The 27,957-nt window shown below is 44.3% G+C and overlaps 2 protein-coding genes, 1 non-coding gene and 1 pseudogene across 6 annotated transcripts in view; 1 reads left to right on the plus strand and 3 right to left on the minus strand.

Annotated features, from left to right (window-relative positions):
- Positions 1-1,220, minus strand: part of LOC109694793 (transmembrane protein 180-like) — a 42,706-nt gene extending 41,486 nt beyond the window's left edge. Inside the window, exon 1 of the mRNA XM_074060254.1 lies at positions 504-1,220. The gene's annotated coding sequence lies outside the window, so the exon portion shown is untranslated. The remainder of the gene's footprint in view (positions 1-503) is intronic.
- On the plus strand, positions 1,061-27,957 carry Cdr2 (cerebellar degeneration related protein 2). Of its 4 annotated transcripts, XM_020163529.2 has the most exons (5): positions 1,202-1,818; positions 11,033-11,145; positions 24,506-24,654; positions 24,910-25,074; positions 26,233-27,957. In XM_020163529.2, exons 1-5 carry the CDS (start codon positions 1,740-1,742, stop codon positions 27,080-27,082), a joined length of 1,356 nt encoding a protein of 451 aa, XP_020019118.2. In that variant the 5' UTR covers positions 1,202-1,739; the 3' UTR covers positions 27,083-27,957. The 4 variants fall into 4 exon arrangements, with proteins under 4 accessions (XP_073916352.1, XP_020019118.2, XP_073916353.1 ...); XM_074060251.1 differs by lacking the exon at positions 24,910-25,074 and having other exon boundaries at positions 1,061-1,818; XM_074060252.1 differs by lacking the exon at positions 11,033-11,145 and having other exon boundaries at positions 1,656-1,818.
- Positions 10,593-10,665, minus strand: Trnas-aga (transfer RNA serine (anticodon AGA)). Its single transcript has one exon. It is a non-coding gene; the product is annotated as a tRNA-Ser (tRNA).
- Positions 14,266-15,050, minus strand: LOC109686280 (deoxyuridine 5'-triphosphate nucleotidohydrolase, mitochondrial-like; annotated as a pseudogene).

Raw genomic sequence — 27,957 nt, forward strand, 5'->3', positions numbered from 1 at the left:
AATTGAGATCTTTAACTCCTTCCTAACAATTTCTCCTTTTTTAAAACCACAATTATGTGTGTACATGGCTTAATCATGGAGGGATTGATGATATTCCTCCCTTAAGGGAAACTAACTTCTTCCCATTTTAGCAGGGAGCTCTCTCCTTATATGTGGGAAGGAGTTAGTGAATTATCAGCTTTCGATAATATCTATGCATTCACTGCTGTAATAGCTCTTTTTTGCATTTATAATTTATTTTTATTATATTATTGTTGTAGTGGGGCTACATTACAAAAATGCTTACAACATAGCTAGAGGAGTGGCTCAAGTGGTAAAGCACCTGCTTAGCAAGCGTGAGGTCCTGAGTTCAAATCCCAGTACTGCCCCTACCAAAAAAAACGCCTACAATATATCTTTGTTAAATTCATCCTCTCCAGATAGGTTAATATTTAGCTACTTCTCTTCCCTCTGAACCTCTAGTTACAATCTTTTGTTCTAATCTTTCAATCATATGCACTAACCTCTACTTTTTTTGTCCTGTTTTGTTCTAGAAAGGATAAACAGGTATCAGCACTGCCGACCTCTCCTAACGGCTGCGCCTTTTCTCCCAGGTGGAGACCACTGGCCTGTCACCCTATTCAGGTTTCCACGTTCGGTCTGCGTGAAGACAGTACATCGGCTGCAGCCTCCCCTCTCCCAGGGCAACGCCGCGCTCGCAGCTGCTCATCTTGCTGTCTGCGAGCCCTGCGGAAACCGTGTGCAAAGTTGCCTGCACGGTTTCCCCGAGGAGACGGTTTCCACCACGCCCTCCCCGCCGCCGATTCCAAGTGGGTTTGGTGTCCCCGCCCAGGAGGCAGCGAGCGCAATTCCCGTCCCGGCGAGGGCACCGCTAACAGTGAGGGCGTTTCCAGGACCCCAAAGCCCGATCCGCCCGGGTCTCCGCGCACCACCGAGCGCAGATCTGGAACTCAAGATGGGAAGGGCCGGCGGAACAGCGAACTTCGGACTCCCGGCACTCGTCGGCACGACGGTCGCCTCACTACTACCGCCCGCTGCTCGGAGGCCGACGTCCTCGCCACTCAGCCCCGCGCAGTTTGTCTACCGACTGGCTCGAGGGCGGAACACCCACCGCCACAGGCGCCACGGAGGCCGCTGCCGCCTCCACACGACGGAACCCGGGACGCACTCCCAGAAGGAGCACCACGCCGGCGAGGGGGCGGGGTTTTCGGCCGCACCCCTTCCACTTTTCTCCGCCTTCTTTGTTTCTTTCTGAAGCTCTATTGGCTGACTGCCTTGCGGACCGGCCGAGCCGCGGACCTTTGGTGAGACACGATTGGGCAAGGTCGCTGTCGTTCGGCCAGCAGCTCGCTCACGATTGGTCAAGGCGCCGCCGGGGGTTTGAATTGCATCCCCAGTCGGGGAGGGTTCTGCCAAAGTGCCACGTTGGGGCCCGGCTGCGGCGTGAGGAGCCGGCTCGGGAAGCCAGCCCCGGCGCTCACGCTAGGGCGCCAGCCGTTGGGGCCGTTGGGCAGTGCGAGGCGTGCTGGGGAGCCGGTGGACGGTGTGCGCTGCGGACCGCCGCCGCCGGCGCGGCGGGTGACTGTGAGGAGGCGGCGCGACAGAGCCTGGGCGGCGGCGCGTCCCGCCCGAGGGCGGCTCTGGCTGAAGGCGGCGGGGCCGGGGAACAGCCCGGGGCAGCGGCTGAGGCGGGACGGCGGCGGCGGCGGGGGCCGCTGCCCCCGGAAGAGCCCGCGGAGATGCTGGCGGACAGCCTGGTGGAGGAGTTTGAGATGAAGGAGGATGAGCCGTGGTACGACCACCGGGACCTCCAGCAAGGTGAGGGCGAGGTCGCCCCGCGGACGGGCGGACAGGCGCGCGGGCCGGCGGGCGGGCGGCCTGGCCGGGAGGCTGCAGGTGCGAAATTGATGGAAAGTTGCTTTTGCTGGCGATCGGGATGCAGGTACCGGGAAGGCGGCCGCTCACCTGGCGCGGGGCGCGCCCCTCGGCCGCGGGGAGTCCTGCGCGGGGCCGCGGCCCTGCCGGGGCGCAGAACTGGTCGTGATCGCTGATGCGCGGGGAGCCGAGCCGTGCGCTTCAGTGGATGGACCGACCTAAGCCCCACCGCGGCCCCCCAGGCAGAGGGCTCACCCCGCCGGCCCGGCTTCTTGTCCCTCTGCGAGTCGCACCGCTCCATGAATGGCCTGTGTGCCCTGCGGCAGGAGCCGTGTTCAGCGAGCCGTCCGCAAACTGCACTCGTGTAATCCGCGCCATCACTCTGCGAGGGAGTCACTTTGTTGTCCCATTTTCCAGATGAGAAAGCGGAGGCAAACGGTTAAGTGGCCCCTCTAAAGCCAAATGTGAAAGCAAGTGTTTTGGACCCCTTACCCTCGGAATGAGGAGTGCTCAAATCCTCTTTCTTCCTTCCCATCTAGTTCGCAGCTTTTTCAGCTGAGTGTTAAACTGGTGGTATTATTATTATTGTTACGTAGGTGACCAGGTGCCAAATGTTTTGAGGGCACTTGAACTTGTCGTACTTCCTTCAGTTTGCACTCTGGCGTTCAGTTAAAACTTGATCTGCCTTGCTTATGGTGTCTCCAGAGAACAATCAGTCGGTAGGCAGTGGCCCCCTTTTTACCTATTTAAGGTGGGAGTTTTTAATCGGGGAACACTTTTTATGTGCCACAGATATGCCCTTAACGCAGATGGTCATTTAATCCTCCCAATAACACTAGGTGCTGTTAAAGAAGCCAACACTACTTCCTGGTAGGAGTAGATACTTGTTGAGGGAACTGGGGGTCCACTTTAAACTCCAGAGCAACCGCTGGCCATCACACTGAATAATCCTCAGGAATTTTTTCCAGGCATCTTCTGTTCTACAGTTCTGGGTAAATAAGTTACTTCAGTGCTGAACTTGCAGTGAAAATTAACATCTCATTAGTTGACTATTAAATGGTACTGATGATGCTCGTTCATGCTACTATCAAGCTTGGCAGAAAAAAAAATGTAGACTTGAATGACTCATGTAAGTATGAGTATGAAAAGGAAAAAACTGCCGGTTTATACCTGTAATCCTAGCTACTGAGGAGGCAGAGATCAGGCGGATCTGGGTTCAAAACCAACCCGGAGTTCTCAAGACCCTTTCACAAAAAAGGACTGGTGGAGTGACTCAAGGTCACTGAGTGCAAGCCCCAGTACTGAAAAAAAAAAAAAGAGAGAGAAAAGGAAAAAACAATCTCCTCTTTTCCTCTTTTTGGAAGTTGATTTGTTAAATTAATATGCAACGACTTAAGCCACCTGTGCTTACAGTCCAAGCTGTTTAGCAGTGGCAGTGTAGTAGTTGCCACTGTATTCTCCAGGTCCAAAAGACAAATTTGTCATAGGTTTTAACAAACACATTTTAGGCTTGCCCCACAAGGATTGATGACCTACTTTGATACTTTCTTCAGGATTAATGAGGCAATGCTGTGCAATTGCAACATCTCCCTGTAATAAAGCAGGTTATAAAATCAAGATTAGATATTTTTCTTTCCTGTACTCAAGAAGCATAGTATCTTTAAGGACATAGAGAGCAGGCAGGCTTTTTTTTTTTAATCTCCCACATTTAGCATCATACTTAACATATCATAACAGAAACCTAATTTTAATATTTGTTGGGTAGAATGGAAGCGCCACAAGATTACTGATTTCAGGGCTCCACGCTGCCCTCTGGGGGCGGGGTATTATCGTAATTGACCAGTTGTAATAGTCTATTGTACTGATAAGCAAACGCAGTGGGTTACAGGTGAAATTCTCCTTAACCTGCGACCAAAGAAGTCATCAGACCTTCAAGTTTAAAAAGGCATTAAACCTCTCAACCTCTTCACTTACCAGTTTGCAGTTGGAATTTGTTCTGTACTTTTTAAAGGGCTTTTACATCATTATGACAGTGGACTTTGCCATAACCAACGATGTGGGGTAGGAATAGAAGATGTAAAATTCCAATCATCATAGCTTGTGGATATGCCCCCTGAAAGAATGAAGGCTGCTGACAAAGGGGCATTATTTTCCCAGTTTGCTAAATTATATGCTAAAGAAATAAACTCTGTGTGTGTGTGTGTGTGTGTGTGTGTGTGTGTGTGTGTGTGTGTTGTATGTATGTATGTGGTGCTGGGGATCACACCCAGGGTCTCGTGCATGCTAGGCAAACCGCTGTGCCACTGAGCTACTACCCATACCCAAACTAAACTTTGAATAGTTTTAAAACTTGTTCATGGGGCAGGAGGTATGGGTCAAGTGGTAAAGTGCTTGCCTAGCAAGTGTAAAGCCCTGAGTTCAAGTCCCAGTACTGCCAAAACGAACAAACAAAAACTTGTTTATTTCTGAAGAATTGTAATCTCTGGTAGGTATTCATCTACACACGGAGACCATGTCTGTAGGATGAGTAGGTAGGATTTCTTCTCTCATGGGGTTGATGTTCTAGGAATCTGAGAATGTCTAGAGAATTTTAGACATCTTATGATGTGTGCTTACTATAGTGCCTGGCATGTTACAGTCTGTCAGTAGATACTTACGGCTCAATGAAGTTTGGGAACAGCCCTTTGATTAAGCAGGGTTTTATCATATGCAGACATTTCTCTGTTTATTTTACTTATTATTTTTACTACTCTATCAATTTAATGATTAAGGCTTGCTTATAGAGAGGTGCTTAAAATACTTTTTTTTTAATTCACAATCCTCCTACCTCAGCCTCCACAATACCATAATTGCAGCTGTGAACCATTAAGTCTAGCTTTTTAAAAACAACTTTAAAAGATCCTGTTCTCAAAATCTACTACTACATTTTTTCCTTTAGCAATGGAAGCCATTATCTAAGTAGATTGAGTTTTTGTATCAAAGTTTGCTAGGGCCTTCTTGTTTCAATTTAAATGGCTGAAAAATTTTAACCTCAGTGGACTGGTCCCCTGTGCATGCCTTGTTAGAAACATGGAAAGCTGCCTATAGGCAGAAGGAGAAAACCCTTTGCTTTCAAAGCACTCTGATGAAGAGACTGTCTTGTTGGAGGGCTGAGCCCGCCCAGTAGAAATACTGACAATAATCTCTGCAGGTTAGATCTTTTCTAGGACAGCAGGAGCCTCTGTGCAGGTAAATGGTGTTGGCTTTGAAATGTGCCCCTGAGAACAAGGTAGAAAGACTTCAGAGACTGCATTTTCTTTTAGGCCAGCTGCTATTATAGTTATCATTTGGTGAGCAGTGCAAGCTTAGAATAAGGATTCGGGTTTTAGGTATATGGATCAGCAAATGAAATGTTAGTTTAAAGGAATTCTAAAATTTCTTTCCAAGATGAGTGTGTTTTTCCACATGTACACCTAATTTGCTGAATCACTGTTTGGAGGGTCATTACAACTGACCCCATCATTTTTCTTGATGTTTATATTAAGCCTTTTTGTGTTCCCAATTTATAGTAGCGTTGGCAACAAGTTAAACCAGAAGCGTCACCAAATGACGCATCTGACTTTTTAATAGGAAAAGCTTTCAGCTTTAACATTATTGAATTACTCTTGCAGACTACAGCTAACTCGGGAATATTTTGTCCTCGTATTTCTTAAGGAACTGAAGTAAAGAATATAATAGCGGTGGGATTTAAAGTTTCTAAAATTCTGGAAGAAAAGTTCTTTTAAAAAAAATCACTTAGCTGTTAGAACTAATTTTTTTTGCCAAAGGCATGGGGCTGAATGATTATCTGTTTAAAGCTAAGAGTTTACACTGTTGAAACAGAATATTAAGGCTGGTGACATAGCTCTGAATGCTTGCCTGGCATGCGTGAGGTCCTGGGTTTGATCTCCAGCATATCACACACACACACACACACACACAAATTATCTTTCACAAGTCAGAGATTAGTGAAAGAATATCACACCATAGGAGAGGACTGATATGTTGTAATTCTCAGGCCTGCAGTAAATCTATGGTATTTTTAGTGTCTAAGCCAGGCCAGTTCAACTGGGTTTAGAAAAGACTATGAAAATCTTTATTGTGAAATAGACTAGCAGGAGTGCAAGGCTTCAGAACGCCTTTTCTTTCGTGCCTTAATTAAAACATAAATAAAAACATTGGGCACTCTCCTATTCCCTCTACTAATTACTTAGAAAACCTTCTTGGGCTTAGTGCCAGCTTTTGGCTCGTTTTGGTTATGGAAGCCAGATGCTACACAACAGGAAGTGAACTTTTTTCCAAGACCAAAAAAAGTCCATCATCTTTAAACTAACAGATGATGTAATATCTGATTATACAGCGTGACTTCACAGGCGCTCTCTTGTAGCTGAGACTTGACTTGCTAGAATTCTAAACATCCTATGAAATATTCAGGAGACCAAGACTTCAGGTTACTGAGCCAGGTGGGAGCTTTCTTTAACTAGAAATAAGGATTGAGATAAGGACAAGTCTTAAATTCTTTTTTGGTTGCCGTTTACTGAAGAATGATGCCCTTGGTCTCTCTCACTGCAGGAGCAGGAACGAGTTGATGCAGGTCTCAAGTCAGTCCTGACCTGGGCAGAGGGTTCAGCTCAGGATTTAGTTGCTAGCTAAGAACATCTTTGGTGAGTGTCTGAGCCTTCCTAGTGAGGAATCACCCACCATATTACACCAGGCCAGAAGTAAGGACTTAAAATATAGGCAATGCTTTTATGCTTCTGTGCTGGGTTATGCTGTGTCTTTATTTAATACAGTGTGGTGGTTTCTGTGTGAGTCTGTGTCTACACATCACCTGCCCTTGAGAGTTCAAACTAATTATTTCATCTTCAGCCATATGTACTTTTGTCTTTCAGTCAAGCAAGCTACTAACTTGCCTGGGGTTGAGTGCGCTTTCACAAAGGCTGAGCTGTCATAAATACCCAAGTAGTTTACCTCTAGTTTCCCATTGCCATCTATAAAAACAAGTGGAAAAGATTAAATACCTCAACTAGGGACACGTGTATTCTGAACCTTAAAGAAGTATATGACAGCACTTTCAGTAGCCTTAAAACTTTGCAGGTGTGGATGCCAGAGTCATGATGAGGGTGAGAACCTGTTGACTGAGCAGTTTCTGTGTTCCTGTGACTTGCTCAGGTCACGCAACAGCTTTGTGCTTCAGGGTATCTCATCTGAAAAAGTGGACTAAATACCATGTAAAGATAGAAATGCTTTATGTTGTGTTTGCAGAAGTTCTGTTTTGGATATTCAAGAAGGTGTTTTACTGGCTTGTTAACTGAAATCCGAATGTAATAACAGTAATAAATGTTTTTAATATTGTTAATATTGAAATCACACTAATACTATTTTATTTAAAATAGTGTAAATGAATGGCTCAAGTGGTAAGAGCTCCTGCCTAGCAAGCGTCAGACCCTGCCAGAAAAAAAAAAGAAAAGAAAAATCTATAAAATAGTGTAAAATATCTTAAAATGAGCTGGAATAAGCTGGGTGTGGTAGTACATGCTGTAATTCCATCTACTGAGGAGGATGAGGCAGGGAGGTTTCCAATTTAAGGCCAGCCTGGGCTACATAATAGCAAGACTCTCTCTCTCTCTCTCTCTCTCTCTCTCTCTCTCCCCCCCCCCTCTCCCCCCCTTCCTTCCTTCCTCTCTCTTGTGCCAATGCTATGTGATAAATTTTGTTGCTTTGTTTTTTTTTTTCCTAATGAGTGAAAACTAGCAAGTAGAATAATAATTACGTTACTAGGTAACAAAGTTGTTGCTTTTCTGTTACTCTAGGGCAAATTTTACTATCAAAAGTAATGGATAGATACTAAACATTATTTGTCAACCTTTCAACATGAAGTTTCAAATCATGTAATGAGATTCCCTGTTATGATTAACTGAAGTGACTTTCCATCGCCTAGAATAAAATTGAAAAGCTCTCTCCCAGGCCTACAGAATCCTGTAGGAGCTGCTCCCTGCCTGCTCCTCCCACGTCATTCCCTCCCACTGTCCCCTTGTGCTGCCTTCATACTGGCTGCTTGTTAGGTTGATAGCCAAGTTCTTTCCTGGCGCTTCCAGGTGACTTCCTCCCCCTTCAAACTATGGCTGAACTGTTTTCCCTTGCAATACCTCCCTTTCTTCACCGTCACTGAATTTTCTGTTACACTCCGTATCAAATTGGTCAACAGATCCTTACAGCTTTTCTTTCAGATCATGTCAGAATCCTGCCTACCTCCACATCTCCATCTCTGCTACCTGGTCCAGCCACCATCATCTCACCCAGATGACTGCAGTATCCTCCCACTGGACCTCACCTTTGCCCCTTTCAGTGCATTTTCATGGCAGCTAGAGGGATCCCGTCAAGCCTCCACTATGTTCCATCTCCTGGGGGACCAGGGGAGCCAAAATCTTGACCTCCCTAGTTAGGTCCCACCCAAATTGGCCAACCTTGGGCCTGCCCCCTCTGACTTGACTCCTCTTCCCCATTCTGTTCCAGCCTCCCTGCCTCCTCAATAGCTCTGGTCATGACTCCTCCCAGGGCCTTGCACTTGTTTTGCCTCTGCCTGGTGTGTAATTCCCCTATATAGAGCTGCATAGGTCACTTACTCCGTTCTTCCAAGTCTTTTTTTTTTTTTTCTCAGTACTGTGGTTTGAACTCAGGGCCTATACCTTGAGCCACTCCACCAGCCCTTTTTTGTGATGGGCTTTTTTGAGATAGGATCTTGCAAACCTCGATCGTCCTGATCTCTTCTGCCTCCTGAGTAGCTAGGATCACAGGTGCCTCATGTCTTTATTGTAATGACCCCCTTATCATATGTTTTTAGATTTCAGCTTTCCGCATCTGCACTCCTCCTCCACCTTTTTCTTGCCATTTAGTACTTAACTATTCTCTGGTATATATATATTTGGGCGGGGGGGGGGAGGGGTTGTGGTACTGAGGTTTGAACCCAGGGCCTACACCTTAAGCCACTCCACCAGCCCTTTTTTTTTTTTTGTGATGGGTTTTTATGAAATAGGGTCTTGAGAAATATTTGCCCAGGTTGGCTCCAAACCAAGATCCTCCTAATCTCTGCCTCCTGAGCAGCTAGGATTACAGGCATGAGCCACCGCCATCCAGCTCTCTGATATATATTTTATCATGCTGGTTTCCCATAAAACTTCAAGAGGGAAGGGACATTTGTTTTTCCCCCGGTACTGGAATCTCATGCTTGAGAGGCAGGCTCTCTACTACTTGAGCCACTCCGCCAGTCCTTTTTTGTGTTGGGTATTTTTGAGATAGGGTGTCTCACACTATTTTCCTGGGCTGGCCTTGAACTGAGATTCTCATTCTCTGCCTTCTGACTAGCTAGGATTATAGATGTGAGCCATTGGCACCTGGAAGAAAAGAAATTTTTTTAATGAGTTCCTTATATCCCCAGTACTAGAACATAATCTTGTGTTATTAATGTACCCATGCATGTATGAATGGTGTTTATCACATTCATAAATTTGCTTACTTGCTATCTGGTGTCCTCCATTCATCTGGGGAATTTAGAAGTGGGTGCTTCATCTGTTTTATGCACTATTCTACAGCCAGAGCTCAGAATGTGCCTAGCAACCAAAACACTTGTTTGCGAATCAGCGGATACCGATACACTGCTTTGCCTGTGTATTGAAGCTTAGTTTGTAAAGTACTTCCTTGTGTATTCTTTCTTTTCTTTTTTTTTTTTTTTGGTGGTGGTTCTGAGGTTTGAACTCAGGGCTTCATGCTTGCCAGGCAAGAACTCTACCATTGAGCCACACCCCCAACCCTTTTTACTTTAGTTATTTTTGGGTCTGGCTTTATACTCAGGCCAGCCTGGACTGAGGTCCTCCTATTTACAGTTCCCAGTAGCTGAGATGTCAGGCATGCACCACGATGCCCAGCTTTTTTCCATTGAGATGGTAGTCTCCCAAACTTTTTGCCTAGGCTGGCCTAGAACCTTGATCCTCTGGATCGCAGCCTCCTGTGTAGCTTGGGATTACAGGTACACGCCACTGAGCCCAGCTTGATTGTCTCAGTCTTATATTGACAGATAATCATCTCTGTAAATATGACTGTTAAGTATAGGAATCTTTAAAGTAACCACAGTGAAGTGCTTTGGTAAATGGTAGTCAGAACTGGACCTCAGAGTTGATGTGTTTCCCGCTATATCAAAGGACTGGCCCATAAAACTTACTATGCAAATAAATATTTCAGTTACTTTTGTTATAACTATCCTTTTCTGTATGACTACTAAATTTTTATTTGTGAGATTGTATATAATATAAACAAATCTGTCTTATATACATATATGTCTAAAAAGAGAGTTGAAAGCCTGGCATCTATAATCCTAGCTACTCAGAAGCAGAGATAATGAGGATTGAGGTTCAAAGCCAGCCCAGGCAAATAGAACCATCACAAAAAAGGGCAGGTGGCACAGTGGGCTCAAGGTGTAGGCCCTAAGTTCAAAGTTCTCAGTACCACAAAAAAAAAAAAAAAAAGAGGGAGAGTTGAAAAATTAGGTTTAAGATAAAATCTGGTTGTATGTTAAGTGGAAGTATGAATCAAGCAGCATATTACTGCTTTGCTCAGCTGGTTTGTTCATCTTAGAGAAGGACATGAAAAAAATTTTTAAAAAGAGAAAAACACCTGGCTGGGGCATTTTTTTTTTTTTTTTTTGGTGGCACTGGGGTTTGAACTCAGGGCCTCATGCTTTCTAGGCAGGTGCTCTACCATGTGAGCCACTCCACCAGCCGTTGAAAGATCTTTCTATACTTTGACTTAAGGGTCCACTCAAAAAAGTAGGCTGTCCAGATTTAAGTAAGTCCATTCCATTATCATGTGTGATTTTAGAAGTCACAACCCTTAATTCCTGGACTAGTGACTGCATCTCCATAAAGCAGATAGCTGTCTTTCATGGCTTCCAAGTACAAGTGCACAAGAGAGCATCTTATCTGCTAGAAGGCCTTTGGTTCATCTGAATGTTAAGTAGGACTTGGGTTTCCGGGCATTCTCCTTCCACTGGGGTCTGGCTGGCTTCATTCCTGGTTGAAGGCCTTGGTGGTGTCAAATGAAGTGAGCTCGTTTGTGTGATTCTAAGGAGCATTTGCTGTGCTAGATCTCCAGCTTGCTGCTGAGCTTGGGAAGACGCTACTGGACCGGAACACAGAGTTGGAGGAGTCTCTTCAGCAGATGTACACAACCAATCAGGAGCAGTTACAGGAAATCGAGGTAATTTACCCTGTGCAAGAGTTACAGACACTTTGATGTGTGGCATGGTGGTTGTACAGTCATTTTCTTAGCTTAACACCTGCAACTAGAAGCAGCATTTAATTTCCAGTGCAGACTTGAACCAAGTACCCTCAGAGAGGTGGCGCTTTGGCTTCTCCTTTCTTTAGGTTTTCCCTGATGCAGAAGTTTGCTATGATGACAGGGATTTCTCTTGGTGTCCTTAATGAAGTGTATGAGAAGTCAATGGGCCAGTTTTTACCAGTACATAAAGCAAAATGAAACTGTGGGTATTATTCTTAATTTTTCAGTTTTTTCTTTAAAAATTAATTATGCAATATTTAAGGTATACAGAAAGGTGTAAAACAGTGAATAAACATCATTCAGCTTAAGAAAACCACTCCACACAGGAGTATTCCCTGTGTACTACTCCTTGGTGGCATCTCCCTCCTTCCCACTACCAAACACAACTCCAAACTTAGGTTTAGATGAAGAGTAAAAAAATTATAGTACCTGCTCGGCGACTTACACCTGTAATCCTAACTACTCAGGAGGCAGAGATTGGGAGGATTGCAGCTCGAAGCTAGCCCCGGCAAATTTTCCTGAGACCCTATCTCAAAAGTATCCAACACAAAAAAAGGACTGTTGGAGTGCTCAAGAGGTAGAGCACCTTCCTAGCAAGCAAGAGACCCTGAGTTCAAACCCCAGTACCACCAAAAAAAAAAAAAAAAATTATAGTTCCTATGTCATAATGTGTTTAAATTCTTTATGCCGAAACATTAATCATGAAATACATGCTACTTTCTCCTTGCCATGATCTTGACTTATTTACATTGGTGGTGGATTTTTTTTGTCATTAAAATGACTTTTTGCCTACTTTAACAAACTAAAATGAAAGATGCTCGACTAAAGCTTAAACGGAAGGCCCCCCCTCCCGTAAGGTCTCATTCAAGTAGCCAGTTACTGGCCTCTTGACTGAAAGATGGTGATTGTGGCTGTTATTCAGACAGACCACTTTTCTCCGTGCCCAAACTTCTCCCAGCCACCAAAAAGCTTCACACTTGAATTTCAACTTCTTTTCTCCAAATTGCCACAGTAGAACCAGGACTCCTAAGTTTTTGTGTAGAACATTGTGAAAGACCCTAGAGTAGTGAAGCAGCTCATTAGATCAGTGTTTACGAACTCTGATTTTTTTAACTAGTAATTCAAAGTACAGTTATGCAGTCCTTGACTTTGAATTAATCACTTCATAGAAATTTCAACCTTTTTTGGACATTCTGGTTTGAACTCAAGTCCCCATGCTTGCTAAGCAGGTGCTCTACCACTTGAGCCATACCCCTAGTCTTTTTTTTGCTTTAGTTATTTTTCTTATAGAATCTTATGTTTTTGCTCAGGGCAGGCCCAGGTCGCAATCCTTGTACCTATGCCTCCCATGCAGCTGGCACCACAGACACACACTACCTTGTAGAGTTTCACTAACTTTTTGACCAGGCGGGGCTTGAGCCACAGTCCCCCTTAGTATCAGGGATTGCAGGCATGACCACTACATCTGGCAGATTTCAGTTTTTGAATACGAATAAACCTATAATCAAACTAAGGCAAATTTATAATCTCAAAACCCATTAATTTTATGTAGTAGCTATAATTAAAGCATATACAGTAGACCCTTCCCTTCAGCAGAATTTATGAATAGAGCCAGCAATGTGATTGAAATATACTTTTCTCATTCTAGGAAGGTATAGTTTGTGACGGTACTGATGTCAAGGTACCATTTTAGGTACATTGTACATCAAAAGAGCATAGAACATGTAGTATTCTAAGCTGAATTGAATGATGTGTAGAGTTTTTCAGAACCTAAGAATGCAGGAAAATCACTCATCTTAAAACTATTAAACTAGCCAAATGTTATATGAAGTCAAGGAACTCTTCCTGCTTTGTTTTCTAGACTTAGTTTTTCAATTCATTGACAATACATTTGTTGGTATTTGGATAGAAACTTTGTGTGGATTCATTGCATTGATGTTCCCTGTGAAAGTATAAAATACTTTAGCATGTCTTCCAAGTATAGATGTGTAACTAGCAGAATGGTGCTTGTTGGTTGGTGTAAGAGATTACAAACATATAGCATGTGATTTAAGCTTTCCACCGTTCCTGTGTTTCAAGGGTGACTAGGTGCTTAATGCAAGCCATTCATATTCTGAAAGAACCCAGACATGTTTGAGATTCTCACATCTACCATCTAATGGCATCCATTAGATACTGCAAAGCGTAATAGAGATTAATTAAATTCATGGTGGAGTGGCTCAAGTGGTAGAGTGCCTGCCTAGCAATCTCGAGGCCCTGAGTTCAAACCCCAGTACCACAAAAAAAAAAAAAAAAAAAAAACACCCAAAATAAAATTAAAGTCATGAATTAAACAAAGTACTTTCAGAAACATTTTTGGGAGTCTCTTGTTTGCTTAACAAAGGATGTGCCCCACTGGTTCATAGATCAAGCATTGCAGAATTCATATTTGCTCCTTATACAAAGCCAGATTTTGTCTAAGAACAGCCACTGTCTTAGATTCTTTGCCACCATTACAGTTGACTTTCTTCTTTCTTTTTATAACTTGCTTTGTAAAAGTGAGTAGGGGTGGGGTAAACAGGAGATGAGCTGGGTGCTAGTTGAGCACACTTAGCAGCTGGGGACTCCCACACCCTGGCTTCCCTGCCTGCTCCTTGAACCTGTGCCTGGGCAGACTTAAGAGATCATGGCATAGACATCCAAGATCTCTTGCCAGAAATCTGAAACAAAGAATGCACCAAAGAGCCTGATTCCCTACTGAAAGACGACCCATCACTGTAGCCTTCAGGAGCCCTGCTTAAACTGTATAAGAGGGATGAGCCCCCTTAAACTTTTATAAACTTGACTTCATCTCTGTTATGCTTTGTAACATCTGATGGATGTCATTGGCATCTTCAGATTCTTTCAGAATGTGTTAATGACAGACTTGTGTTAACCTAATCACCCTCAGAGCCACAGAAAAGGTCCCCCTTAAACTCTTTTAAGATGAAGAGGTATCATCTATTGAATTAAATAACACAGTTTTAAAAAATCTGTTAATTGTACATCTGATTTAAAAAATGTTTGCATCAGATCACCACAAAGCAAATTTACAAGCAACCATCAACTGCAGAAAACAGAAGAAAATAAGTTTCTACATAATCCTTTTGTTTACTATAAGAAAATGAAGTATTTTTACAAATGTTAAATCTATTAAGTTTACAGTGATACTAAACACCAACAATTTAAGCAAGACCTCTCAATTTTTAAGAAAAAAAAAGTATGTTTTTCATTTTCTATACTTGACCCAAATTTTAATTCTTTCCAGTGGAACTAAAACCTCCCCAACCCCTTTCAGTATCATCCAACAATTAAACTTCTATTTCTGGATAAAAAATCCGTTCACAAATGAGCTGAGCAATTCGATCACCCTTTTTTACTTCAAATTTCTCTTTGCCAAAATTAAACAGTATAACACCAATATTTCCTCTATAATCTTCATCTATGACACCAGCTCCTGTATCTATGAAGTGTTTTGCAGCCAAGCCAGAACGTGGAGCTACTCTTCCATAGCACCCAGAAGGAAGAGCTTTCTGAATGTCTTGTTTTCACAAGTGCTTTCTCCATAGATGGTACTGTATAATCATAGGCACGGTACAGGTTGTGGCCTGCGGCGCGCGAGGACTCTCGGGTTGGACCTTTGACGTGCTCCGAAAGACGCACCAAGTCGAGCCGCATGCCGCCCTCCTCCGCAGGCCTGGCCCACTTGCCGGGGTAGACGGCGGATAGCTCTTAAGAGCAAGGCATGGTGGAGCAAAAGACAGAGCAAAAAACGTGGAGGGCCCTGCTTAAAACTTTTAATTGAAATGTACACACTAAAAAGAGCACAACTCCTAAGGGTCTACTTGGTGACTTTTCATCAAGTGAACCTACTCATGCAACCAACACCAGATAAGGAGGGAGAATGTTATCAGCCCATCCAGTCACCATTCCCACCAACCAGCATTCCAGTGCTGACACCTAGGTTATCTCAGCCTGGTTTTGAACTTTACATGAGTAGAATCACTTGAACAGGTTTTTAAGGAACAGTTTAATTTATTTGTTGCTAGGGATTAAACCCAGGGCCTTCTGCCTGCTAAGCACATACTGCCATTGAGCAATAACCCCAGCTCTAAACTGCTAAACATTCTAAATGGTATAGTTTTTTCTTCATTCATTAGAAAAGTACCTCCACAGTGGAGTGGCTCAAAGGGTAGAGTGCCTACCTAGAAAGCATGAGACCCTAAGTTTAAACCCCCATTGACCAAAAAGAAAAAGAAAGAAAAATAATACATGATCATTTAAAAAATAATGTAGTCGAGAACCAAAAAGTCAGCTCTTATCCTACCCACCCTGAGAAATTTAAAATGAGATGGTTTAAGAAAATGGTCCTGCAGTCTATAGAATGTAAGAAAACCTTTGCCAGCTATACATCTGACAGAGGATTAATGACCAGAATTTACAAGGAACTCAAAACACTAAACTGCCAAAAAATCAACAACCCAATCAGTAAATGGGCAGATATCAGTGGTTAAGTGTTTGCCTGACATGCACAAGGCCCTGGCTTGGATCCCTAGTGCTGCAAATCAATAAATAAGTAAATGTGCAAATGAACTGAACAGATAATTTTCAAAGGAAGAAGTCCAAATGCCCAGTAAATACATGAAGACATGTTGAACATCCCTGACCATAAAAGAAATACAGATCAAAATGACATTATTATTCCACCACTCTCCTGCTAGAATGGCTATCATCAAGAACACAACAACAAATGTTGGTGAGGATGTGGGGAAAAAGAAACACTTCTACACTGTTGGTAGGAATGTAAACTAGTGCAACCCCTATGGAAAACAGTATAGAGGTTCCTCAAAAAACTGAGAACAGAACTATATCATATAGTCTAGTGATACCACTTCTGGGCTTATACCCAGAGGAACCTAAGTTAGGATGCAATAGAGACACCTGTACCCATGTTCATCACAGCACTATTCACCAAAGCCAAGCTCTGGAAGCAACCCTGATGCCCTACAATTGATGCATGGATCAAGAAAATGTGGTACATATACACAATGGAGTATTATCCAACTATAAAGAATGAAATTATGTCATTTGCAGGTAAATGGATAAAACTGGAGATCATGTTAAGCAAAGCGAGCCAGGTTCAAAAGAACAAAGGTCACATGTTTTCGTTCATATGTGGAAGATAGACCCAAAAAATAAATGTACACAAATACCGACATGATCACATTTGCGTATATATGTAGACCATGTCTGTAATAGTGGGACTGTTGAAGGGACTAGGGAGAAGAAGGAGAGGAAGAGAAAAGAGTGAATAGTATCAAAATACATTGTATCTGTGTGGGAAGATGACATAGCCAAATGCACCGAAAGCTGTTGAATAACAGGGAGCAGGGGAAAGGGTGAGGGAGAGTGAGAGGGCTTAGTGTGACTAAAGTACAATAAATTCATGGGTGAAAAATCATAGTGAAAACCTTTTAAACAATAAATATACAGCTAAACAAATGAAGAGTACACTGGGATGTAGCTTAGTGGTAGAGCACTTGCCTAGCATGTGCAAGGACCTAGGTTCAGTGTCAGCATCGCATACACAAAAGGATGGCAATGTAAAACAGGTCCTGTTAGATAGGGGGTACTAGTGAGAGGGGGAGGGCTCTGGAGAGGAAGTGAAGGAGGGTGAACATGTTTGAAACTAGGCGGAAGAGGAAGAGGGAGAATGATGGTGGGAAAGAACTTAACCAAGGTATGTTGTAAGCACATATGGAAATGTCACAGTGAGACCCCCTGCACAACTAATATATGCTAATAAAAAAGTTTAAAAGAAGAAGAGAACAGTCCTGGAACAAAGTATTCAAGAATGAATAAAGAGCAGTCTGTGCAAAGGGCGAAGCGTGTAGCTCGGTGAGCGCTTGCATGCCATGTGCGTGGCCCTGACTTTGATCCTCAGTACCACCAAAAAAAAACAGCACAATCAGTGCAGACCTTGTGAAATATAGGATAAAATTTCCACACCATGACTTATTATGGAAATAGGCAACTAGGAAAGTGCAGAGGCTGGTTTTTAATTCCACAGAAGTGTTCTCTCAAAGACTATTAGTGGGTCTCAAATAATCAGTGTTTTTGATAGGCATTGTTTTTAATGTTAAAAAAGATAAAATGGCTATTGAAAGCAGTGGCATCAGAGAAGTTTATAGCCTGTCTCACTTTTATTTGGTGCTAACTTGAACATCTGATTTTTAGAGTCCAGAGAATGTTTTTTTGTCCTGGTTGGGTAGGGAGAGAGAGAGAGAAGCTGTGAGAGGCAAGACCTGACCCCATCTCTCCTGCAGCGGTGAGCGCCTACAGCCTTGAGCTTGTGTTGCTCTCCGACTTGGACACCCTCACTGTCCCTGCAGGAGCTGCGCCTACCTCGCAAAGTAGTTTGACCTTCCAGGAACTCCACTGTGAAGAGTTCATTCCTTCCTGGGAATTGTAAAGCATTTTGTTCTACTTGTACTGAATTTATTAATATTCTACTATATATTATACCTATTTCTTGATTTGTTTTATTCTGCTTTCTCCCCATTTCCCATTGCATATTGAGGGCTATTGCTGTGTTTATTCCTGGTCTTTCAGACATAGCAGATAATCAATAAGTACTTGCTGGACGTGCTGGCCAAGGCTGTTATCCCTGCACTCGGGAGGCGGAGGCAGGACGATTGTAAGTTTGAGGCCAGCCTAGGCAAGAATAGACTCTGTCTCAAAAACAAAACTTGTTGAAATCAGAATTTTAGCAAAAGGTAAACAGTTTACAAAAGTCTTCTAACAATTCCTAAATTGTGAGTTTCTGCCTCTGGAGATTTTAAAGACAGTAGTAGAAAGAGCCCTGGTGTACATGTTGGGAGCTCTGGTATACATGTTAGGTGTAAGCCCTTAGTTGTATTTGCAAGTAGCTGAGTGTAAATCACCTGCTGATCTGTTGCTCTGGGATGGGGTGGTGAAGAATGCCCGCACTGCATCTATACAGGATGCCCCAAGGGGGGAGATTACAGAAGTGACATATTTTGAAATCCTGGAGAGTAGATCTTAAAACAAGCCAAGCTTTTAGTAGTGGAATTATAGGTGGCTTTTATTTCAGGTTCATGCTCTCCCTACCCGCAAAGTTCCTAGAGGGGAAATGTATTACTTTAGTTAGGAGAAAGAGATTTTTCAAAGGCAATAGGAAATATTTGTTCACCATTGTGGGAGGTCATTTTGCTACTGAATTCAGAGGATTTGGGCTATAATCCTTGATTTAAGAATAATCCCAACCAAATTTCCATTCCATTCCTTATGCATCCTTCTTCTCCCCCACCCCTGTACTAGGGATTGAACTCAAGGCCTTCTACTTCCAAGGCAAGTGCTCTACCACTTAAGCCATGCCCCAAGTCCTTTTGATTTTAATTTGTTTTTCAGATAGGGTCTTGAGCTTTTCCCTGTACAGGTCTCAGACCGTGATCCTCCTACTTCTGCCTTCCAAGTAGATGGGACAACAAGTGTGTACCACCATACCCAGGTAGTTTTTTAAGATAGCGTCTAGCTAACTTTTCCCCAGACTGGCCTTGATTCTTGATCTTCCTATCTCCACCTCCCAAATAGCTGGGATTACAGGCATGAACCACCACACCTGGCCCTTATGCATCTTTAGATTGGGTTGTGTGTCTGGCCCTGTATTCCAGGTTAAGATTCTAAAGTTGCAAATAGTTGGTATTAAATAGTCCTGTTGGCCTTTCTTTTCCATTGATTTTCCAGCCATAAAGGTAACCTATTTTGTAGCCTTCATGCATAACCCAAAGCTTATACCCGCGGTTGAGGTGACATTCTGTGCAAAGTTCTAGACAGTGAGATATAACCCAGAGCATTTAAACTTTGATATTCTGGGTGGTAAGGGAGGGAGTGGGGGCAGGGGGGAGAAATGACCCAAACATTGTATGCACATATGAATAATAAAAAAATAAAAATTTAAAAAAAAATAAACTTTGATATTCTGTTAAGTCAACATTTTTGTCTATGTTTCTGCCACCCCTATGTCCCTCTTCCTCTTCTGTTTTGCTTGAACTGTCTCCCCTATTTATTGTAGCAGTCAAATTCCTTCAAGGCTATTTATCAAAGATTCAGAATGGAGAGGAAAGGAGAAAACCAGCAGCAGGAGTGCCCATGAGATGAACGCAGGAAGCACAAAAACTCACTCTGCCTTCTAGATTCGGGAGGAAAGCCTAAGTCCTAGTTCAGAGGCCCAGTCCAGAGCACAGCGTCTGACTGGGTAGAGTTCACTGCCTTCCTTACTTCAGAACTTGCTTAGAGATCTGGCACTTGTCTTAAATTGCTCATGTTACACTCCTTGGTGGTAATGTATAACTGAGAAGTGAAGGGCTTTTGTGATTAATTTTAGTTTAATGTAATAAGATTAAACCCCCACCTTGTAGAAACAAGCTCCTTGCCATGCTTTAAATTTTCCTCAAAGGCCAGTTCCTCCATGACCAAAATATCACAAGTTCTTAATGCTTTCTTTGTGTTTTTATCACAGGTTTCTATCTACCAAACAAATGGCACTTTCTGTAACTTTTTAATGGATTCTTTGTACTTACTTGCATATTGACTTATTCCCGGGATGCTGGCCACAACCCTAATTTAACATTATATTTTTAAAAAGTGGCAACAACTTGGGACCTATATAATGGGTGGTAGGAATTATAAATGTCTCCCCTTCAGATTACAGGGGATAGTGGTGCCCTAAGAATAAAGAGAAATCATCTGTAAGAGGAAGTGGTGAGAAAATTTTGTGACGGTCCCCAAGAGGGCCATGACCAACGTCCACCTCACAGCCCTACAGTTAAACCTCTCTTGACATTTCACAGTCTAAGTTGTGGTGCTAAGCACAAGTAGCTTTTGTGTAGAAATCAAGAAATTTGCCATTTCACCAATAAAGTGTAGTCCCTACTATGTGTAAAGATGGGCCAGATAGATGTACAAGAGGCTCTCCTCCTCGGAAAGAGGGTGACAATAGCACACACACACCTCACATGATTCTTAGTGTGCTGTCTTGAAGGAGGTCATGAGCAGCCTGGGTTCCGAGGAGGAGGAGCTCATGTTTGAAATGAGGCCTAGGGGACAACCTAAGCTTTCAACCTTTCTGCGGGCCACTCATCCTGTTGGCTATCTAGTGAGGTCTACGGTGACCTTTTTAAATACAGTGAATTACAGGACCAGGTATAGGGGTACACACCTGTAATCCCAGCTCTCGGGAGGCTGATTGATGCAGGAGGATTGTGAGTTCCAGGCCAGCCTGAGCTACCTAACAAGAACCTGCCTTAAAATAATTCTTTGAATTACCAAAGAATTATAAATCTGTTATATCTAAATGCTCACCAAATACTGAAAAATAAATTGTGGTACTGTAATATAGACATTTATTAACATACTAAATACCAAGCTCTTATGGCATTTTAAAAACTGCCGTGTTTTCAAATAGTGACAAATGTGAACAGTAAGCTACGATTTCCGCACCTACTACAGAGTGCCGTGAAGAGCTGATTCTATTGACGGACACATATCCCACTAGGAGTGGTTCGTGCTTCCGTCCAGAACTGAAAGAAATGCTGCAGTTCAGTTAGGAATTAGCACAGTAGCTTCTCCTAGATCCTCCCAGGCTGGGAGCGGGAGTATGGAGCAAAGGCCCTAAGGGAGGGAGGAGCTTGCCTTGGAGGGCACCTCGGAAGTGTGAGGTGGAGTGTGAGGTGGAGTGGATAGCTGAAGATGAAGCTGGAAACGACACGCAGGGCAACCATTGATGCGATCGAAAGCCATGACACAGTTATTGCTTTTTCTCCTTAGGAACTGTGCTTATGCTAACATGAAAGGTCATCTCTTAAAAACATGTACAGATGTGCACTTGAACTAAGATGCCTTGGATTTGCTTTAACATGACTGAGGATGAGATGAAACAGAGATGAAACAAGGTTGGCTGTGTTGGCAGTTGTTAAAACTGGGTGATGGGCATATGAGAGTTTATTAAACCTTTTTCCCTTCACTTTGAAAGTCTCCATAATAGAAAGTTTTTAAATGGAGGGGTTAAGATTTAGCACTCTGGGAAAGTCAGTATTTGGGTGCACCAAGAAGTTAGGAAGGAACATTCCAAATTAAGGTAGGTAACTCGTTTGTAATTTCAGGGAACCGAGGCGTGTAAAAACAGATCAAAATATAATGGTGATACAGTTAAACTGTAACCGTATTTTAATGACTGACTCAACCATGCTAAGGAGGGAAGTGGTCAGCATTTGAGCTTAAGAGTCATCAGGGTTAGCAGGAGGTGTGGGGAGGGGCATTGTGGGCCAAGGCTGGCCCAGGCAAAAACACTGTCTGAACAATAAAGCAAAAAGCGTTGGGGGCATGATTCATAATTGTCTAGCAATTATGAGGCCCTGAGTACCACCAAAAAAAGTCAGTTTTGGGCCAGGGATACAGCACAGTGTTCGAGGGCTTGCCTAGCATACAACCTGGGAAAGGAGGGAGGGAGGGAAAGAGGGAAGTCAGAGTTTTTCCAGTGAATGCTAGACCCCAGAGAAAAAAGATAGTCACAGTAGGGGAACTTCATGTCCCAAGGGAGCATATTTGTACTGAGTGTGATTCGTGGTCTACATATTCTAATGCTACCTGAGATTCTACTGAAATTGCAAAATCCTGGCTCTGTCCCAGTGTCACTGAGTCCGCGTTTGGGAGGAAGACTCCCAGGTCCTACGCTTTAAGTAAGTCTTCCAGGTGAATCTAGTTTAGCACACTTAGAACTCTGTAACTGAGTAAAGCTGACAGTAGCTACCCTTACTGAGCACTGACACCAAACGCTGGATTCTACATGTACTAACCTTTATATTGTAAATTCATATATTTGTATGTGTGGAGAAAGAGAAATAATTTTTCCTCAGCCTTCCTGAGTTTCTTTTTAGAATGGACCCCGTAACAAAGACAGTTAACAAAAGAACAGCAGGGCAGTTCATTTACATGTATCTTCCCTGTTATGTACCCAGGAGGTACCCAAAAGAGTCATCTCCAAAGGTGGCTTCACATTCCCTCTCATACAGCAGTTAACAAACAACAGTAAATTCTTTTTTGAGACAAGGTCCAGGCTGGCCTCCAACCCGTGATTCCCCTGCCTCAGTCTCCCGAGTGCTAGGATCACGAGCATGCCCCAACATGCCTAAAGAACAGTAAGAATTTACTTTCTTAGAGAAATGACAAGACAAAGGAAAAGAACTTTGAGTCTCTAGGGGCAGCAAATTACCAGGAGGCTAATCAGTGGCAGATCAAGGCTGGTTAAGCTTGTTAATGTGGATTACTGGGACGCTGGCTTCTGGCCCAAGAGTCTAGCTGTTCTCCGTCGATAACCCCTGTTCTGTGTGGGAGAGGGAGAGGCTGGTGCCCGGGTCTTGGTCAATCTGCATCCTGTGTTTAGGAATGTAGAGGGCAGAGCTTTCTCAGCTGCCTTCAGTTGGGCAGTGCTTATGCCGGACAGACATATTTTGGGGTGACACATTCTGGCCTCTCCAACATGCATTTGAATCTTTACAGCACTACGCATACTGAGGAACCCTCAGAAAAGCCAGGCTGCTTGCCGAAGGCTGTCTAGTCATAAATGACAAAGTGGGTCTTCAGGTCCTGACCCCATAGCCTGTGCTGAGCTCCAGTACCACTGCCTTCTGCCAGCATTCAGAGGCTTGAGGCAAGAGGACCGTGCACCACCATATCTGGCAAATATTAATGCTCCATCACGGGGTCCTGCCCAGACCTCACAGAGATGTTATAAAGGCTAAGGTATGAATAGCATGCTTTTCTAAAATTCAAAGAATTTTCCAAAACATGCTGGACTCCAAGAGAGATGAGAAAGTTGATGTTAAGGAAACGTTAAGTGTTTGCTCAACAAATTGCCACCAAGCTGTGTGACTAGATTAAAAAAAAAAAGGCCATAGATGCTTTTTACAGCACTTTAAATAAGTCCATTGAGTATTGTTTAGCCAGGTTCTTAGAAAGTCTCTTGAAATCGGGCAGTAGTTTATGCCTATAATCCCAGCACTCGGGAGGCTGAGACACAAGAATGGAGAATGGGACTACATAGGAGTCCACTGGCCCCACAAGTACCTGATGGGTTGTGTGAATGCCTCAAAACAAGTGTTTTCAGAAAAAGCAGATCCTCAGGCGCCTACGGTGGGATCAGCAGTGGTATTTCAAACCTCCTCTTTCCTCTGTGGTTATCTCCTGAGAAACATGGCTTTTATTTGGGATGTGGGCCATGTGCTGGTGTCTTCAGGTGGAATGGAGTGGGCAGGGAATCAGGCCACCTAACACTGTGGCATTTAGTCTGGCTCCTTCCCTTTGTCCTTGGCCTTCAGAGAGCAGTCTCAGCAGGACCAAAACAAATAATCTGATAAGCTTCTTGCAATTAAGAAGGATGATGGGGATAATGTTCTCAGAGAGAACAGAATGCCTCAAAAAATATTGATTTTTTTCAAGTGAAAATCATCTAAAATCCTCTACTTTAGGCTTTCTTATTTCTGTTAAACATGGTGTATTTTGCTTAGACTTCGATCATGTTTTCCAAGCTTCTTCTCTTGAAGGAATATGACAGCTCACCTTAGGTTTTCCTTTTTTAAAATAATGTACTTTGATCATAGTCAGTCTCCCTTTCCTCTCATCCCCCCTTCCTCCCCAGGTTTTTCTTTTGAATATTAATTTTATGCATGTTAAATGCTTTGTAAAATTAGACAGCCTCGAAGTACCCAGGAGAATTGGAAAGATTGAGGTGCTGAGCTTATCAAGGATGGCTTGTGCTCCTTTTCCACTAACACAGGCTTGGAGTTTTTGTTTTGTTGGAGGCACTGGGGTTTGAACTCAGCTCACACTTGCTAAGCAGGCGCTTTACTCTTCAAGCTACCCTGCCAGCCCTTTTTTGTTGTATTTTGCAGGTAGCGTCTTGTATTTTTGTCCAGGCTGGCCTCAAACTTGGGATCCTCCTGATCTCTGCCTTCTCAGTAGCTGGGATTACAGTTGTGCACTTCATCCCCAGTTCGTAGTAAAATTTTTTGATACAATTCTCAAACAAGGCTATGGGGAGGTTTTGGATTGGCAAATATTGCACCATGCCAGGAACGGGCCCTCAATCCACACCAGTTGGTGGTGGGGAACCAGAGAATTAGGGTTGAGATGTGCAGGTATCTTTTCTGTTCGAGTCACAAGTTGCAATGTTCTCTTACAGTATCTGACCAAGCAGGTGGAGCTTCTGCGGCAAATGAACGAACAGCACGCAAAAGTTTATGAGCAGTTAGATGTCACAGCGAGGGAACTGGAAGAAACAAACCAAAAGCTGGTTGCTGACAGCAAGGCCTCACAGCAAAAAATCCTCAGGTAAAATTTCTGGAATCTCATGGAAACCCTAGGAAGGGGCTTATCTGGTATAACTGGGAAAAGAATGTGGACGTAAGGGTTTGGGTCAGTGTGCAGTAAGGTTTAATTTAATACTTTTTGGAGAACAGAGATTAAATGTAAGTCCTTTCCAATTAAGAAAGCCTGGCTTGAGCGGCTGCAGCTAATCCCCCCTCACTGCTTTTGTCCTTAATTTACTGTGACAAGCAGCAGTCGGCTTCTGTCTGTTCCTCACAGCCTGACCGAAACGATTGAATGCCTACAAACAAACATTGATCACCTCCAGAGCCAAGTGGAGGAGCTGAAGTCATGTGACCAAGGGAAGAGGAGACGGGGGACCTGTGACCAGGAGAAGCCAGCGCCCAGCTTCTCCTGTCTGAAGGAGCTGTATGACCTCCGCCAGTAAGAGCTGGGAATGTCGGGTTGTTGACACCTTCTGGCTTCCTGTAGGTTCCCAGTACCATTTTAGGAAGTGCACCTGCCTGGTAACCTACCAGTGTCCCTTGGTCTTAGGAGTTCTGTGAGACTCATCTAGGAGAGGCCTTAGGGCAATTACATCATTGCTTTAGTTGCTTAGTCTTGGTTTTCAATTAGAAATCTTTTTGCAGAATACAGATTCACTATTGGATTCCACACTAGTGTGAAGGAGAGATTTCAGTTAAACAAAGATCCAGGCAAACAGAAGTGGTTTTGCCAAAAGAAATGCCTTTATAATTTAGAGTTGAGAGTTTGAATCTTTAGGAAACATTTAGGACCTAGACCAGTTCTACTACCCTGTGGGGGGCCCCAGGGGGCCCTAACCACCTCCTCCCCTGCCCCAAGGCCCAGGCTGTTGGGACTGAGGATCCTCCTGCTGGAAGAATAAACACCTGCAACAGATGAAAATACGTATCAAACGCCTGCTGTACTGCAGTGCTGTGCCAACCGTGAGGAATGGTGACCAGAACAATCCTGCCTTTATGACCTTTCATTCTAATGGAGAGGCAGATAGACAGCAGTCACATCAGTAAATAAATACAGCTACAGGTTGCCTAAGACTGGACAGGAGAGCAGCTAGCTCCTTTGTGCTATGCTTCTCACCTTGCCTGGACACCACATCACCTGTGGTATTTGCCAAAGCGCAGATACTAATGCTAGCCTTCCCTCGGGCCTCAGTCAGGATTTCTGGGTATGGGCAAACCTGGCCAGGTGATATGCATTCCTGGTTAAAAGCCCTAATGACCATGGTTCTTAATCTTGGGTACATGTTAGGAGTCACTCTTTGAAAACTCCCAGGTCCAGGTAGCAGACCACTGAGGTAAGGATTGTGGGTGAGAGCTGCTCTCGGAAGATGGCCTGGGATGCCAGCAGTTCTGCTGCTGGGCTTTGGTAATGAATGTTCTGAAGTACTTTGGATGTTTAAAAGAGATTGTCACAGCATGTTTGTTTCTACGCATTTATTAGCAGCCTTGCACATTGCATTTTAGTCACTGCTGTGGTGTGGCTGTGCTAAGCGCTCTTCTGAAAGCCTCCTTCGCATCTGCTTGCCCTGTGTGATTTGTCTCCTTTGTGTTCCCCTAGACACTTTGTGTATGACCACGTGTTCGCCGAGAAGATCACCTCCTTGCAGAGCCAGCAAAGCCCAGATGAAAAAGAAAACGAGCACCTGAAGAAGACGGTGGCCATGCTGCAGGCCCAACTGAGCCTGGAGCGGCAGAAGCGGGTGGCCATGGAGGAGGAGTATGGGCTGGTGCTCAAGGAGAACAGCGACCTGGAGCAGCAGCTGGGGGCCACAGACACCTACCGGGCACGGGCGTTGGAGCTGGAGGCTGAGGTGGCTGAGATGCGGCAGCTGCTGCAGGCCGAGCATCCCTTTGTGAACGGAACCGAGAGGCTGGCACCTGATGCACTGTTTGTGCCTTTCAAGGAGGCCAGCCAGAGCCTGCTGGAAGAGATGTTCCTGGCTGTCCCCGAGGCCCCCCGCAAGCCACTCACACGCAGCAGCAGCGAGACAGTCCTTAGCACCTTGGCTGGGAGCGACATTGTGAAGGGCCACGAGGAGACCTGTGTCCGGAGGGCCAGGGCCGTGAAGCAGAGGGGCGTGTCCCTTTTGCACGAGGTGGACACTCAGTACAGCGCCCTGAAGGTGAAGTACGAAGAGCTGCTGCAGAGGTGCCAGCAGGAGCAGGACGCGCTGTCCCACAAGGCTGTGCAGACCTCCAGGGCTGTGGCCAGGGACCTGGCAACAGTGAGCTCTCTAGCTGAGCCTGAGCCCACCCCTGTCACCCCAGAGCCCTTGGGGTCCCCCACTACTGCTCCACCTCCAGAATATAAAGCCCTGTTCAAGGAGATCTTCAGCTGCATCAAGAAAACTCAGCAGGAGATCGACGAGCAGAGAGCCAAGTACCACACGCTGTCCCCTTCCTCTTAGCCAGATTCCTGCTCAGCCGCTGCCATCGAGCTGCTCGTGACTTCGCTCAGTGCTTTGCTGACTTGGCGTTTGCAGGCAGCGAGGGAAGGAGGTGGCTGCCGGGGGCAACCTGCAATCCAGTTTGCAGAAGCTCCCTGGAGGCCTGTGACAACCTGGCCTCTGGTGGCACACTGATTAGAATGTGGGTCCTGGAAAATTTTGCCCCAGAAGTGGTGGCAGGCAGGAGAGGTGCTCCTTGGGCCTGCAGCGGGAGGAAGGGCCTCTGCCACCTTCTGCTTACCTCACAGCTGAGATCTGATTGCCAGACTGAAATGTTTTTTGCAAACACTGTTGGATACTGTGAATTCATTCAGAAGAATGTTCAGGAGAAAGCAGGAGTCTGTTCCAAAATAAATGATGTTAAGAAATACTTGGACCCTTGAGTTTTGTTCTGTCAACTGCCAGTTGAACTGTGACTGACAGGGGACCCTAACATACCCAGATCCCGTTAACAGTGGCTGTGGTTTGATCAAAGCTTTGGGTCTGGCGGCCTTAGGTCCCCCACCCCTACAGTGAGATGTCTTTGCTCATAGCTTCCGCCTCCAGGGCAGGTGATGTGTAAGTCTTTCTCAAGTTCAGACTGAAGGAGAAAGGGCAGGCCTGGCCTCTCACTGCTATCTAGCTGGCCACTTGATCCAGCCCCTAGTTGTCCCTGTAAGTGGACCCACTGCCCAGGTTCCTGTCGCCTACTTACTACGCAGTATTGATGTTCTGACTGTGGAAATGTACTCTCACTTGCAAACTTTTAATTTAAAACTATTTAAGAGAGCTGAGGTTCTGATTATTGTATACATTTTTCTAAAAGCTAAATAAAGCTGCCTAATTTAATGAATAAA

This window comes from Castor canadensis, chromosome 17 (genome assembly GCF_047511655.1).
Source record: "Castor canadensis chromosome 17, mCasCan1.hap1v2, whole genome shotgun sequence".
Classification (NCBI taxonomy): Eukaryota; Metazoa; Chordata; class Mammalia; order Rodentia; family Castoridae; genus Castor; species Castor canadensis.

Bases quoted from the DNA above. Each gene is read 5' to 3' on its own strand.
- Cdr2 (XM_020163529.2), top strand. From the start codon at position 1,740: ATGCTGGCGGACAGCCTGGTGGAGGAGTTTGAGATGAAGGAGGATGAG. The intron at 11,146-24,505 runs GTAATTTACCCT...GTTCTCTTACAG, and splicing joins AGCAGTTACAGGAAATCGAG to TATCTGACCAAGCAGGTGGA. The intron at 24,655-24,909 runs GTAAAATTTCTG...TGTTCCTCACAG, and splicing joins TCACAGCAAAAAATCCTCAG to CCTGACCGAAACGATTGAAT.